Here is a 16,227-nt window from a genome sequence, read left to right on the forward strand (position 1 = left end):
ACTATGTTCATGATAATTAAGTTCATCTGATTATTTAATGAACTCCCACTCAGATAGACATCCCTCTAGTCATCTAAGTGATACATGATCCGAGTCAAACTAGGCCGTGTCCGATCATCACGTGAGACGGACTAGTCATCATCGGTGAACATCTCCATGTTGATCGCATCTACTATACGACTCATGTTCGACCTTTCGATCTCTTGTGTTCCGAGGCCATGTCTGTACATGCTAGGCTCGTCAAGTCAACCTAAGTATTTCGCATGTGTTCCGAGGCCATGTCTGTATATGCTAGGCTCGTCAACACCCGTTGTATTCGAACGTTAGAATCTATCACACCCGATCATCACGTGGTGCTTCGAAACAATGGACCTTCGCAACGGGGCACAGTTAGGGGGAACACGTCTCTTGAAATTTTAGTGAGGGATCATCTTATTTATGCTACCGTCGTTCTAAGCAAATAAGATGTAAACATGACAAACATCACATGCAAATCATAAAGTGCCGTGATATGGCCAATATCATCTTGCGCCTTTGATCTCCATCTTCGAGGCGCGGCATGATCACCTTCGTCACCGGCATGACACCATGATCTCCATCATCATGATCTCCATCATCGTGTCTTCATGAAGTTGTCTCGCCAACTATTACTTCTACTACTATGGCTAACGGTTAGCAATAAAGTAAAGTAATTACATGGCGTTTTCATTGACACGCAGATCATACAATAAATTAAGACAACTCCTATGGCTCCTGCCGGTTGTCATACTCATCGACATGCAAGTCGTGATTCCTATTACAAGAACATGATCAATCTCATACATCACATCCTTCTGGCCATATCACATCACATAGCATACCCTGCAAAAACAAGTTAGACGTCCTCTAATTGTTGTTGCATGTTTTACGTGCCTGCTATGGGATTCTAGCAAGAACGTTTCTTACCTATGCAAAAGCCACAACGTGATATGCCAATTTCTATTTACCCTTAATAAGGACCCTTTTCATCGAATCCGATCCGACTAAAGTGGGAGAGACAGACACCCGCTAGCCACCTTATGCAACTAGTGCATGTCAGTCGGTGGAACCTGTCTCACGTAAGTGTACGTGTAAGGTCGGTCCGGGCTGCTTCATCCCACGATGCCGCCGAATCAAGATAAGACTAGTAACGGCAAGTAAATTGACAAAATCGACGCCCACAACTACTTTGTGTTCTACTCGTGCATAGAAACTACGCATAGACCTAGCTCTGATGCCACTGTTGGGGAACGTAGCAGAAATTCAAAATTTTCTATGCATCACCAAGATCAATCTATGGAGTAATCTAGCACCGAGGGGAAGGGGAGTGCATCTACATACCATTATAGATCGCTAAGCGGCAGCGTTGCAAGAACGCGGATGAAGGAGTCGTACTCGTAGCGATTCAGATCGCGGTTGATTCCGATCTAAGCGCCGAACCACGGCGCCTCCGCGTTCAACACACGTGCAGCCCGGTGATGTCTCCCACGCCTTGATCCAGCACGGAGAGAGGGAGAGGTTGGGGAAGACTCTGTCCAGCAGCAGCACAACGGCGTGGTGATGGTGGAGGAGCGTGGCACTCCAGCAGGGCTTCGCCAAGCACCGCAAGAGACGAGGAGGAAGAAGGGTAGGGCTGCACCAAGAGGGAGATGTTCTCGTGTCTATGGAAGCCCCAAACCCCCACTATATATAGGGGAAAGGGAGGGGCTGCGCCCCCACCTAGGTTTCCACCTCTAGGGGTGGCGGCCAGCCCTAGATGGGACTTGGAGGGGCGGCCAAGGGGGGAGAGGGGGGGGGCGCAGCACTAGGTGGGCCTTAGGCCCATCTGAGCCTAGGGTTTCCCCTTTTCCCTTCTCTCTTCGCTTTGGGCCCTCGTGGGGGGGCGCACCAGCTCATCTGGGGCTGGTCCCCTCCCACACTTGGCCCACGCAGCCCTCTGGGGCCGGTGGCCCCACGTGGTGGACCCCCGGGACCCTCCCGGTGGTCCCGGTACGTTACCGATAGCACCCGAAACTTTTCCGGTGACCAAAACAGGACTTCCCATATATAAATCTTTACCTCCGGGCCATTCCGGAACTCCTCGTGACGTCCGGGATCTCATCCGGGACTCCGAACAACATTCGGTAACCACGTATATCTATTCCCTATAACCCTAGCGTCATCGAACCTTAAGTGTGTAGACCCTACGGGTTCGGGAACCATGCAGACATGACCGAGACGTTCTCCGGCCAATAACCAACAGCGGGATCTGGATACCCATGTTGGCTCCCACATGTTCCACGATGATCTCATCGGATGAACCACGATGTCAAGGATTCAATCAATCCCGTATACAATTCCCTTTGTCTACCGGTATAGTACTTGCCCGAGATTCGATCGTCGGTATCCCGATACCTTGTTCAATCTCGTTATTGGCAAGTCTCTTTACTCGTTCCGTAACACATCATCCCGTGATCAACTCCTTGGTCACATTGTGCACATTATGATGATGTCCTACCGAGTGGGCCCAGAGATACCTCTCCGTTTACACGGAGTGACAAATCCCAGTCTCGATTCGTGCCAACCCAACAGACACTTTCGGAGATACCTGTAGTGCACCTTTATAGCCACCCAGTTACGTTGTGACGTTTGGTACACCCAAAGCATTCCTACGGTATCCGGGAGTTGCACAATCTCATGGTCTAAGGAAATGATACTTGACATTAGAAAAGCTCTTAGCAAACGAACTACACGACCTTGTGCTAGGCTTAGGATTGGGTCTTGTCCATCACATCATTCTCCTAATGATGCGATCCCGTTATCAACGACATCCAATGTCCATGGTCAGGAAACCGTAACCATCTATTGATCAACGAGCTAGTCAACTAGAGGCTTACTAGGAACATGGTGTTGTCTATGTATCCACACACTGAGTTTCCTATCAATACAATTTTAGCATGGATAATAAACGATTATCATGAACAAGGAAATATAATAATAACCAATTTATTATTGCCTCTAGGGCATATTTCTAACAATTAAGACCGTTGGTGGGAGCGGTTCCAGGGAGGACGGGGCGACGAGGCTGCGCGGCAGCCCCGCCGGCCGCGGGTTGTGGTCGCAGGTGGTTCAGCCGGCGATCTGGAGAAGAAGAATAGCTGGGAAAGAAGAAGAGCCAGGCGCAGTAGGATCTTCATCGAACGATTGACTGAGCCAAGTTTAAAAGGCAGGCGACTAGCCACGCCCAACCGAACCCGTTCAGACCCGAAACCATCCATCACGGCATCTTCTTACGACGAGCTGAAGCAATGCACACGTACGTACACGGGCGCACGTATGCACGCATCCATCAGCTTGCACGCGACGAGCTCATCATCGATTGACCGAGACTAGTGCAGCCCGCGAACGGAGAACACGATCGACACCGCAGCAGGCGTGCGCGACGCGTCCAGGAAAATGCATGCATGCATGCCAGAAGAAGAATGGTCTGGTTAAGTGAAAACACGCACGCCTGGCCACGCAACACAGCACGATAAACAGCCTTGCCACTTTGTCAGCGTCAGGGGATGTGCGATGGCTCTGCATGGACGTGTGGCCTGTGGGGTGTGCCACCAGCGGCTTGCAGAGCAGAGCGGTCGATCGATGGAGGTGAAAACAAACCAAAATGGAAGCGGCGGGTACACGCACACACGTACCGACGCGACAAGGAAAAGCAGCGCGCGATGGCCGGGACCGCACAGCAGGAGGTAGCGGAGCCCACGTATGAGCCGGGTCTCCTTTTCTTCCGGCGAATGTGCGCCACGTAAACCCAAATTTCTGCAGAGGAAAATCGTAAGTACTGTGCGTGTTTCGGTGGAGTCCTGTTTTCCTTTGCATGCATGCACGTATGTAGAGAATGCAAACGTACAAGGAAATACGAAGCTGTTTCTTTTCAGAAAACTTTTTGATCTATCCATCGTCTGTCATGACAGTATAAAGAACATCAGAAATGACCAAAATTTACATCCGGATTCATGGACCACCTAATGAAGACTACAAGTATTGGAGCGAGCCGAAGGCACGCTGCTGTCATCCCCCATCCTCGCCGGAGCCGAGCAAAACTTATTCTATTGACAGCCAGGAAGTTGAAGTGCTAAGACTCCACAGACCAGTGCATCAGAACAGCAATTGCCGCCTATAAAGAGACCCATAGATTGAAAAGATCAAATCTGTAGACACGTGACCGAAAAACAAACGAAGACTGAATCCAAACAGATCCATCGAACATCAACATGGACCGAATTCTACGAGATCAGCAACTGCCGCCTAGAAGGCCTCAACAGAGACGATGGACCAAACAAAAACAATAGCGGGTCCCTTCCTCCGACGAGGGGTTTGGGGTCCTCCGCACCTCCACGGTCCAAAGACGATTGGAGGCGGGGCAGACCGGTGGCGGCGCTGACAGGGGGAGATAAACCCCTAGGAGTTGCTTCTGACATGAGGAGAGGGAACCCTAGGAGTTGCTTCTTATGGAGAAGGAAAACTCAGAGTCACGTCAACATTTTTTGTGTGTGACCAAATACAAAAAGCTTTGTGTGTGTGTGTGTGCACGAATGTGAAAAGACTAATTAGGCTTGGTACTCCGGGAGTAGTCACACATACACGCTATCGATCGTATATCGTACACGTAGACCCATAAAAGCCCGGGTCGCATGCATGCAAAGGAGCTACGCATCTATGGACACCATGCCCAACGTCTAATTGCAAGCTCGCTTGCTTGGGCAAAAGCGAAGTTCAAATAGCGGGTGCACAAAGTGCGTGCTGATTCTGTAGGAGTAGTGCCTTTTTTCGTGTGTAACCCTGTCGATCCATCTGAAGCCCACTGTGTTGTGACGAAGATAATTTTTTTTTTTGCGGGTAAAACCAAGATATTTTTCGTGTGTAACTCTGTCGATCCATCTCAAGCCCGCTGTGTGACCGGTTCCGGCCGAGATATTACTGTTCAGGGCAACCTTTTGTGCGCATGCGTCCAGCGTCTGGTCAGCTTAATTTGGAGGTCACTGTACGTCTCTTGCTACCGTTACTAGAAGGAGGAAATCAACGACGGTAAGTACCTTTCACGTTTCAGGGTCGCGAGGAAAATTCATAGAAAAAAATACCCTCTGAAAATCCACCCAGCCGAGCCCGTTCAGACGGTGGGTCGATCGTGTTGGGAGGAGCCGATGGACCTATAGCAGTGCCAGTGCGATCGACCAGTCGATGTAAACCGGGAGTTTTTTCCAACCCCCACCAAAAAAAAAAAGAGAGTTTACATACACCAACACACGCACGTGCGCGGCGAGGCGCATCCAAGGAAGAAGAAAAAGCGTGCGAGAAGAACGGTTTCCTCGGTGAGGAGTAAAAACGCCGGAGACGGGCGGGCCAGGTCCGTGCGCCACCTGGTCCCACCTGTCAATGACGTGCGGAGAGGAGACAGGCAGATGGAAACTGGCACGTACAGACGCGACCACGAACCGCGCCTGCCCCACTGACTGACGGTGGGGCAGGCGCTCGCCGGGCCCCCCTCGCCCATCGGCACGCGACCGCGCCCCGCGGGGCCCGCTTCCCGGCCCGGGTGGGCCCTGTTCTTTCCGGCAAGTGTGCACGAAACGGCGCTCACGAAATCTCGGTTTCGTTTTCGGAAAGACCCACCCGCGGTGTATGGCATGTCACCAATGCCCACGCACGCACGGCTACGTTGCGACGCCCCGCCGAGTTATTTCCTTCCCTTTCTTCCTCCTCCTCTCCTCTCCCCGTGCTGGCCGTGCATGCCTGGCTAATGGCCATATGCTCGCACCTTTTCCCCCTCCCGAGCCTCAAACCCTCGACCCCGAGATTTGCAGCATAGATTAAGCTTAGCGCCCTGGGTTCGCGCGAGCAGGCCAGCCGAGGGGGAGTCGCCATTAGTAGAAGCACTAAACAAAGCAGAGAGAGAGGAGAGAGGGCGAGGATAAAAGGGGAGGGGGGGCTCCAGCGAGCGAAAGCGGACGAGGCATAGCGGATCAGCAAGCCCGCAGTCTCTCGCTCTCGCCCTCCTCGCCGCAACCGGACACGCCATTTTCTTTCTTTTCCTCCGCCCTCCTCTCCTTTTCTGCTGGCTGGCTGTCTGTTGCATTGCACACCGACCAGTACGCCCCCCCGCGCCGCATACATACAAGCCGCACAACACCACTCTAGCCCCAACTCCCTCCCAGCAGTAGCGGTAGCAGCACCAGTAGCCTTCACTTCAGTAACCCCCACAGGCCTCCGGTGATTCGGTTCGGGGATACCCGAGCAAGCTCCTCGCCGTCGTGAGCAGCGGCATTGCTTCCTCGGTTCGGCTGCGCGCTTCTCGGTCGAGGCCGAGCCGGATTCGTGCGTGATCCCCGGCAGCCGAGATTGGCGGCGGCGCGCCGGCTGGTTCCCCTCTTGCTGCCCGATTCGGTCCGAGATTTGGGCGACTTCCCCTGTTCGGAGTCCAGGATTCCGTGCAACGGAGAGGCAAATCGGTTCCAGATTTGAGGAGCTTTCCTTGCGCAGCCACACCACCTTCCATACCAGGCCACAGAGAGGAGAGGAGGGGAGAGAGTCGGAGGCGGCGTCAGTCAGGCGCGGATAAATTCGATCCTGCTGCTTCAGGTTCAGCGCCCTCCGGCTTGCTATGAGACAATGAGGGAGGAGATTAACAAGAAAAGCAAGGTGCGTGCCGGCCTACTTCTTCCTCAATCTCTCCTTCCATTCGAGCCGCCATTGGTCGATTTCGGTGTCTGATTCGTCGTCTCTGAATGCGCAGGTCTCCTGGTCCAAATCCCTCGTCAGGAAGTGGTTCAACATCAAGGGCAAGGCGCAGGATTTCCACGCGGATTACGACGCCACCACCCAAGGTAACCAACCAACAATGCCCTCCCTCTCAAGGATTTGGGTCAAACATCAGAGGAGGAAGGATTCTGCTTTCCTCTCACGACGATAGCCTTTTGGATTTCAAGCTGTAGTACTTCTAGCAAAGTTAATCAAGCGTGCGGTACAGCTCTAGACACCCGCTGCTTTTCCTGCATTTCGTTGCTTCCGTCGAGCTGCTGGTTGCGCATCCTTGCTTGCTGTGCGGTTTAGGGAGGAAGGTTCCCCTTTGTTGAATGCAGTTTCAGTCATGACCTCCCCATCATCATCATCTTGTGCCTGTAGTTTCTCACTTCCATCGGACGTTTCCGGTCCATGTTCCAAGCATTGATTCAGAGACGCATTAGCACCAGTCAGGTCCCCATCGAACAGCGCCTTGTTTCTCACATAGGACGCGGCCTCCTCCACGCCTCACTTCCTCCCCGGTCTGAAATCAATGGTGTACAAGTACTTAGGACGTCTCAATCACAACGCCTTTCCCCAAGCAGCAGATGTTTTGTTTGTCCGGAGCTGGCTGGATCTTTTCGCATGCTTCTCATGTCAAGTTTCTACTTTTGATCCCAGAGATGAAGAGCTACTGATGAAGAATCTGTCTGAAACAGATTTATTTTCCTTTGCATTTTTGCTGCCTCTGCTTGGTCTATGGCTAAATTTGTGTTAGTGACGCAGGACGGGATGATGGTGATGAACGGAGGACCAGCTGCTCGCAGAGGGACGCAGGCGCTGCCAAGAAAAGCAGAACTGGTACAGTTAAAGCATTTGGACCACGCTCCCCTCTCTCTCTCTCTCTCTCTCTCTCTCTCTCTCTCTCTCTCTCTCTCTTCGGACATCAAAATCGCAGCTACCTCTTTTCTTTCTTTGTTGCTGCTTGGTCAGAGCTCTCTTTTTACCTGCTATGCCTCTTTTGCCAAATTGATGTAAATATAGACAATCAACTTATCTGATGTTTTTTTTGAGCAACCCTACTTATCTGACTGTTCATTTATCTGTTTCTGTTGTTCCTTATGGGCGTATAGATCGGTCGTTGAAGCGGAATGTCGATCGCGTTCGTAGATCAATGAATGAATTTGATGTGTCACGCCTGACGGAAGCTCAAGATTACAGGTACCACCTGTTCACTGTCTCTGCTTCTTTGCCTTGTAGTAATAGGGATTCGATGCAGTAATGTTCATATTATTCAGATCATAGTTACCAGAGCTAGTTTTCGCAATTTAACTTTGCTGGCGCATTCTGGTGTATCATTATGTTGCTTCCTTATCTGTGCAGAATCTTTGCCTCGACGTGGAATGTTGGTGGTAAATGCCCATCAAGGGGGTTAGATTTAGATGACTGGCTCCACTCTTCACCTCCTGCTGATATCTATGTGCTTGGGTATGCATTGTCAAAGCCTCCGAGACCTTCATCTTGTAATTTTGTACTTCAAGTACTGTGTTCTTGACGAGAGCTATGTCCTTTAACTATGTTTTTCAATCTTTTTGCAGATTTCAAGAAATTGTTCCTTTGAATGCTGGAAATGTTCTTGGTACCGAAGACAATGTTCCAGCAAAGAAGTGGGTATCACTTATTAGGAGGACACTGAACAAGAACCCTGAGCCTAGCAGTCATGGTGGCTATCGCACGCCATCCCCTGTCCCTGATCCGGTTGTGGAACTAGATGCTGATTTTGAGGGATCATTGAGAAGACAGGATAGCTCATCATTTTTCCACCGGCGATCATTCCAGAACCTTAGTCGGAGTTTAAGGGTTTCAGGAAATGATATGTTCTCACAACCAAGATTGGACCGTAGGTTTAGTGTGTGTGACCCAGTTAACATTGGAGGCCGACCAAGTGATTTTGATGGAAATTTCCAGTGTATCGGATCACCAGGCGATGAATATATGGACGAGGATACAAGTAATGGAGCATATTTTTCACCATTCCCATATGGCTATGGTACTTCAACACCTATGGAAGAAGATGATGAGCAACCAAATACTTCTAGGTATTATCTTTTGGCAGCTGTACTAATAACTTCATGATGATGCTTTTGTTAAGTTCATGCACTAACACAAATATTTTGTTTGCGCCAGGTATTGTTTGGTTGCCAGCAAACAGATGGTTGGTATATTTCTCACAGTTTGGGTACGCAGTGAAATCAGAAATGATATTAGAAACCTGAAAGTTTCCTGTGTAGGTAGAGGATTAATGGGTTATCTTGGAAATAAGGTAAAATGCTGTACGTTGTACAAGTTGCACTTGCTTGATTTTGATAATGGTGTATGGTTCATTGTTTCTATGCTGTATATAGATTCTCAAAGTCCTTTTCACTTGCTGCAGGGTTCTATATCAATAAGCATGTCTTTGCATCATACAACCTTCTGTTTTGTCTGTTGTCATTTGACCTCTGGCGAAAAGGAGGGAGATGAATTGCGCAGAAATTCTGATGTCATGGAGATCTTGAGGAAGACAAGGTTTCCTCGTGTCCGCGGATGTGGTGATGTGAAGTCACCAGAAACAATTCTTGAGCATGAGTATGTATTTGTTTTCACTTATTCAACATAGTAATGTGGAAGCCAGAAAAACTTATTGCTAACTTATCTTTCATTTTAATTGCAGCCGTATCTTATGGCTTGGTGATTTGAATTACCGGATTTCTCTTCCATACTCGTCAGCAAAAGTTCTGGTTGAAACACATAACTGGAGGCAACTCTTGGAGAGAGATCAGGTAATTTACACTACTCCGTTACACGGCAAGGTTAATTTCATGGCCATGCTTGGCAAGGTTAATTTCAGGGCCATGCTTGAATTACTTCTTTTCGAACAGCTTCGTATAGAACGGAGATGCGGACATGTTTTCCCGGGATGGAAAGAAGGAAGGATTTATTTTCCTCCAACATATAAATACTCTTTCAACTCAGACCGGTATTCTGGTTATGGTGTGCGTCCCAAGGAAAAGAGGCGAACGCCAGCTTGGTAACTTCTTTAGTACTTTAGTCAACCAGAATAACCTTTTACTTAATTCAAGTTGTAAGGAACTTACTGACGAGGCTTTTCTTTTTCTTACCAAAGGTGTGATCGTATTTTGTGGCATGGTACCGGCCTCATTCAGTTATCATATGTCCGAGGAGAATCACGCTTCTCCGACCACAGACCAGTGTACAGTATTTTCATGGCGGAGGTTGAAATTCTCCAACAGAGGAGAAGAAATATGGGCTATTTCAGCTCTAGAGTTGAGGTGGAAGAGCTGTTGCCATATTCTCACAGCCATGGAAACTTAAAGTTCTACTAGTTCTCCATGCTATAAGTAAGTATTGCGCTTTTTGTATGTGCAAGCTGACCAGTTGCTTCTCCATTAAGAACCTTTTTTATATGCATTTCTTTTGTTTAACACATCTCTTCTGTTTATGCAATGTAGGCTGACCGGTCCTCACCGATGAATAACTTGGTTGCAAGATCTGTTGGATGACCAGATGTGAATGTGCAATATTTTTCCATCTGTTTTTCGTAACATTTTAGTAACTGCCGAGATGTAAAGCCTAGGAGAGATGCAGGGGGAACATTATAGCTGCAAAAACTAACATAGAGGTAAAAACCGATTTCTCGGCCGGCGAGTGAAGCCCGAAAATCTCACATTGGCCTAACATTTTTCTCTCTATTGCAGGATAGTTGGGCATTTTTGCAACTAACAATTTGCCCGTGGCGTAGAACGGCTTTGTTCATCGGAAGAATCGGCCAGCTCACATCACTGACTATACAACTCAACCAGCTCTCGCCTTCCAGTCCATTCCCCCCTTTGTTTGGAGGAGAGGCATCAGCAAGCTCCAATCATCACCTTTTTTCTTCTTCTCCCCTATTTCTCCTTTGGAAACCCTGTAAATTAATCAAGCTGGCGGCCAGTGTATGTATGTAGGATCGGCATGAGGTGTAGAATCATTGCAGTTCGGCGGAGGGAATGATACTTGGATTGGACCAACAAAATTAGTTGTTAGTTTTTCCGGATGATGATATTTTCTGGTGTGAGGGGGGAATGATATGTGTTGATGTGACTTGAGAGGCTTGCAAAGCTGTCATCATATGCTTGCCTTTCTGGTGATGTGGTTCAGAAGCTACATGATGCCTCCATTTGCCGCACTCATTGCCTGTTTCTGTGGCCATGAAATGGAAAGTGAAGCCCAGTGCATGCATTGTGTTTTTTCCTTGGATAGAGGCCTGTTTCCTCATTGGAATACATAGTGCAGTGCCTCATCATCGTAGTTCTTTTATGCTAATGCGAAACATAAGCTGGTGGTTATACGTAAGTTGCGATTTTGTAGATTTTCTAGGCCATTAGATTAAGATCCAACGGTGGTCCATCTTTCTTCTTCCTCCGGCTTTCTTCTTGCTCCAACCATTTCTCATTTCGCAAAATCGACTAACCCAAATTGTAAATTCAGTCAACTTTCATATAAATATATTGTGGAAAAATAAACTGAATCATGTGAAGTTACTGTGCTTAGTCAGGGTAAATCAAGTGGAGCATCAAGATAGTACTATTAGCTGAATCAAGTGGAGCATCTCCTGAGTTATTTTTTGCCGTTGCTTACTCCGCAGTCTACGTTCTTTTGGCTAGTTGATGAATGAAAGAACAAGGTTTGACTCGACCTGCTTTAATTGGTCCCTGGCCGGAGGCGGAGGGGCAGTCACGTGATGTGATCTCACACCTGCCGGCGTACGGCGCACTTAACCGTCACGGTTAATCTGGAGTTAATGGCTGGTTCTGGTTCTTTGACCCTTGACTGCTTTACCTGGGTGAAAAAAAACACAATACGTACTACACTAGTAGTAGATCTGAGTAGACTGAAAGCTGTTAGTTACGGACTTGCAGTACATCGGAGATGGGAGATCTAGCGGGGAGGTTGAAAGATAAAGGGCAGCTGGGGCATTGTGCAGCAGTAAGTAAAAGATAAAGCCGGTAAAAAACAAAGGCACGCGATGCTTTGAGCGACCCCTGATTCTTCTTTTGACTGTTACGGCGATCGAGCGTCGACTGTTTATCGTCAGTGGTATTATTCTACTCCTATTATATACCAACAGGTTGCCAGAATATACACTCTCGATTCATAAGTAGCATGCATTATCCACTTGGAATGAAGTACCACTATAGACATGCGTGTCATCGGCCGCATGTACCAGGGTCAAACAAGCTAGTAGTAGGATAAATGGGGCGGAAGCCAAGTTTTGCGTTTGGATTTGGATCGACATTGCCGGTGACCGATAGAGAAGGCTGTGCTCGGTGATGTCATGGGGCTCATGGCAATATGGCGTTGCCCTGCTCTCTTCCTGCCGCTGCCTCTTTCTTTCTCGTCGTCATCGTCATCTGACTGACCATCGATCTCATCTCACACCAGCGGCATGGCACTGGTCCCTGCCTCCCTGAAGCTAGCGGCATGGCCGAGACGACGGAAACCGGGAAGAAATCAAGGAGGGACGGACCGAAGAGGAAACGCGCCCGAGCGCAGGCCGGCCGCGGCATGGCGCCCTGCAGCCTGCAGCGCAGGTGTCCGTGGGCGGTGTACCTCTGCGTTGCCTTGCCTTGTGGATCCAAGCACATGTCTGTCTCGCTGTTGCTACGTAGTTTGTGCACCGCACCGCCGATGTTGCGTCCTGCAACAAGCTGCTGCAAGCGATGGATGCTTGCGTGGGCTTCCTCTCCTCTCGTCCGGAACGAAAACAAAAAGAAAAGGCGATGGATGGATGGATGATCTGACTGATGCGGATTGATGGATGGATGCGCTGCAGGTCAGCCCTTTGCATCGCCTCTCCTCGTATGCTGCTCTTGCTTAATTTGCACCACGGCTTGATAACTTCAGTAATCCAGAATTCTTGATGAAGGTACGTGTGCAATTACGGGCGGATTAGCTCGTCCATGCGAGCGACGACATTGCTGTTCGTTCTGTGCGGGCAGGTACGTACTGAGCTCGGATCGGATCCAAGTGCTAATGAAATTAAATGACGTGGTACTGCATGTAGTGCACAGACCTCAGGCCTGGAGTAGATACGTACAGGTACAGCTACCACACCAAACAAATGTACAGAGATTTATTACTACTACTGTCCCCGTCGATGTCGCGGTCGATCGCCTCTGGTTGCCGCTTCCGTGCAAGAAAAAAAGAAAGAAAGAAATGCTTGCCGCCACGAACCAGAGTCCATACCAGCTTCCACCTGATCGTTTCGGTCGAAAAGCAGCTGCCCGGCGAGGAGCGGCACGGGCATAGCCATCATCGCCACGTCCGTACGATCGACCGTGCGTGCCGTGCCGCCATTGTTTTAGACGCGTTACACGCACGCACGGCTCCCTGCTACGTAGGAGTAGCAGTTATTACCTTCAGCACATATGTACTCCTACAGTTCAACTACTGCTCTTACGTACGTACTTCGTCTACGTACCTACTCTACGTCGGCCACGCCGCATCCGGGAAAATTGACAAATTTGACCTATGGATGAAATCATATCACAAAATGAACTGCCCGTGAAACTATTTCACGTGGCTGACCTTTTTGTGTGACGCCCGACACGAAGGCGCCACACTACACTATGCAACGCCTCACAGATAGGCGCTACACGCCTGGCCAGCGTCGCACCCGTGTGATCCGGAAATTACTAAGTCAGTGTGCAGCGCCTGAGAGCTAGGCGCCACACTATACAGTGTAGCGCCTAGCTTCTAGGCGTTGCACTAGTGGTTGCTTCATTTTGTAGTGCAACCACTAGTGCAGCGCCTGAGAGCTAGGCGCCACACTATACAGTGCAGCGCCTAGCTCTTAGGCTAGGCACAATGACTTAGCACTTTTTAGGCAGTCTGGATTGCAACGCTGGTCAGGCGTGTAGCGCCTATTTGTGAGGCGTTGCACAGTGTAGTGTGGCGTCTTTGTGTCGGACGTCACACAAAAAGGTCAGCCACGTGAAATAATTTCACGGGCAGTTCATTCTGTGATTTGATTTCGTCCACACATCAAATTTGTCTAATTTGCCGCCGCATCCTATCGCATGCACGGATTGCGACGTGCAGTCTGGACTGAGCTAGCTGAGTTGGGCTGACGTACGCCCGCATGCACGCACGCACGCACGCACTGGGCGCGACGTCGCGCCCGGGCATGCATGCAGAGGCTGGCCGGTGGCCATCGTCGTCGTCTCCGTTTGTTCTCCTTGCTTGCTTCCTCCAACTCGTCGGGTTTTACACAACAAATACTCCCTACACAACGTTCGTTCTGCTGCGTGTGTGGGCTTTCAGTTTCGGTACCTTGGAGTCCGGGGGCTGTGCCGGTGTGGTGTGCTCTGCGCGGCGACGTCGTGCTGCTTCAGCAGGAGGACGGCTTCGCTTGTCTCTACAGCAGCACTGGCAGTTGCTTTGCTACTGCACACCGGGTCATCGCAAAGGCATGCGTCCGGCGCGTGCGTGCATGCCACGGCGATGCGAAGCAGGTGATGCATCCGTGTGTCCGGCCATGCACACACGCGCGCAGCCATCAGTCAGTCAGTCAGTCTGCCTGTCATGGATTAAGTGTGTGCACTGCACCTGCTGCATGCGCATGCAGCGCCAGGCGCCGGCGCGCGTGCAGCGTGTCGATCGTGGGTTCGTTGGGTACAATGGGTCGGTATAGGCATAGCAGAACCTTCCGCTTGTTCATTTGTCTCGAGGAGTACGTGTGCTTTTCTTCAGTTCCTGCCTCAGTTTTGAGAGGAAGAACACGCAAACAGGGTACACAAGAGAAGGGGAGCTCGGGCGGAGCCAGGTTTTGAACATATGGGGGAGGGGGGGGGGGGGGGGGGGGGGGGGGGCGAAGAAGACAACGATTTTTTTTTCTAGCTTTTGTAAATTTTACTTGTGACAAATATTTGATCAGTAGTTTGTAATATCAACTATTTTTTTTTCGTATATGTAGATTTCTAATCAACCTGAAATACAAACTGAGATGATAGAATCAGCGCATGCCTAAATTAACAGTACCTTTTTTTAACAAGTCAAGAAATTGCCACCCCTAACTAATTCCATCTAAATCAAGAAGTTGCTCGTCTACTGGAGCCAGATGCGGACAAGTTCATCGGTATTGCATAGTATAAATCAAGAAGCAAGGAGACTTACCAGGACTATTTTCCCATCGGCGCTTTTTCTGATGCGTTGTGCGGATGCCCTGGTCGAACTTCCCGGCGGCTACGCGCAGCGAGCGTGCCGTGCGTTGTGCGTCGGCGCCGTAACTATCGATTCAGGAGGATTCCCTCGATCGTGGCCAGTCAGTTTCCAAAACTAGCCTTTTTTTCTCTCCCTGGTGTGGGCTTGACCTTACAGATACATGGGCTTAACTTGCAAAGTTCCTGGGCCAGGGCTTGAGCGCACTGTTGAGGGGGGCAATTAGTCCTAAATCTCTTTGACCTGGCCTAATCTACTTGGCGTAGATTGCTCTATACGTAGGTATGACGCAGCCATTGGGGGGGGGGGGGGGGGGGGGGGGTGGGGGGGGGGGGGGGGGCGGGGGGCATGGCCCCCGCTTCCTGGACCGCCTCTTTGCTCTCTATAAATACCCTAATATTCCAGAAACTCTAGGGGAGTCAACGAAAATCAATTCCAGCCGCCGCAGAGTTCAGAACCACCAGATCCAATCTAGACACCATCACGAAGGGGTTCACCACTTCCATTGGTGCCTCTCCGATGATGCGTGAGTAGTTCAGAACCACCCGTAGTGCACCTTTATAGCTACCCAGTTACGTTGTGACGTTTGGCACACCCAAAGCACTCCTATGGTATCCGGGAGTTGCACAATCTCATGGTCTAAGGAAATGATACTTGACATTTGGAAAAGCTCTAGCAAACGAACTACACGATCTTGTGCTATGCTTAGGATTGGGTCTTGTCCATCACATCATTCTCCTAATGATGTGATCCCGTTATCAATGACATCCAATGTCCATAGTCAGGAAACCATGACTATCTGTTGATCAACGAGCTAGTCAACTAGAGGCTCACTAGGGACATGTTGTGGTCTATGTATTCACACATGTATTACGATTTCCGGATAACACAATTATAGCATGAACAATAGACAATTATCATGAACAAGGAAATATAATAATAACCATTTTATTATTGCCTCTAGGGCATATTTCCAATATCTTTGGCCCCGGAGTAATTTGGCTTTGAGCCGATCAAGAGGTGTGACTATTGTTCGAATACGACCAAGCCCCCAAGTGATTTTTCTAGTGGCATTACGCCGATCAAGAGGCGTAGCTATGGTTTAAGTACAACCAAGCCCTCAAGTGATTTGTATATAAAGCTTTATAAGCTGAATCAAGGTGTAAACCGGACGCCGCTTTATGAACAGAA

General features: G+C 49.5%; 1 protein-coding gene and 1 long non-coding RNA gene across 2 annotated transcripts; one reads left to right on the top strand and one right to left on the bottom strand.

Annotated features, from left to right (window-relative positions):
* Positions 1–3,901: 3,901 nt before the first annotated feature.
* On the bottom strand, positions 3,902–15,128 carry LOC123123157 (uncharacterized). Its single transcript, XR_006460531.1, has 2 exons — positions 14,992–15,128; positions 3,902–4,171 (listed from the first exon to the last, which is right to left on the bottom strand). It is a non-coding gene; the product is annotated as an uncharacterized lncRNA (long non-coding RNA).
* On the top strand, positions 5,773–10,849 carry LOC123123156 (type I inositol polyphosphate 5-phosphatase 4). The gene is made up of 13 exons (XM_044543617.1): positions 5,773–6,693; positions 6,788–6,878; positions 7,561–7,635; positions 7,908–7,995; positions 8,158–8,262; positions 8,373–8,873; positions 8,962–9,097; positions 9,209–9,402; positions 9,488–9,596; positions 9,696–9,844; positions 9,941–10,175; positions 10,287–10,456; positions 10,533–10,849. The coding sequence occupies exons 1-11, from the start codon at positions 6,664–6,666 to the stop codon at positions 10,158–10,160; spliced, it is 1,698 nt and encodes a 565-aa protein (XP_044399552.1). The 5' UTR covers positions 5,773–6,663; the 3' UTR covers positions 10,161–10,175; positions 10,287–10,456; positions 10,533–10,849.
* Positions 15,129–16,227: the final 1,099 nt, after the last annotated feature.

Source organism: Triticum aestivum, chromosome 5D (genome assembly GCF_018294505.1).
Source record: "Triticum aestivum cultivar Chinese Spring chromosome 5D, IWGSC CS RefSeq v2.1, whole genome shotgun sequence".
In the NCBI taxonomy this organism is placed as follows: domain Eukaryota; kingdom Viridiplantae; phylum Streptophyta; class Magnoliopsida; order Poales; family Poaceae; genus Triticum; species Triticum aestivum.

Coding starts and splice junctions, on each gene's coding strand:
- LOC123123156 (XM_044543617.1), top strand. CDS start 6,664: ATGAGGGAGGAGATTAACAAGAAAAGCAAG. Junction 7,636..7,907: donor TGCCAAGAAAAGCAGAACTG/GTACAGTTAAAG, acceptor ATGGGCGTATAG/ATCGGTCGTTGAAGCGGAAT. Junction 9,098..9,208: donor TGGGTTATCTTGGAAATAAG/GTAAAATGCTGT, acceptor CACTTGCTGCAG/GGTTCTATATCAATAAGCAT.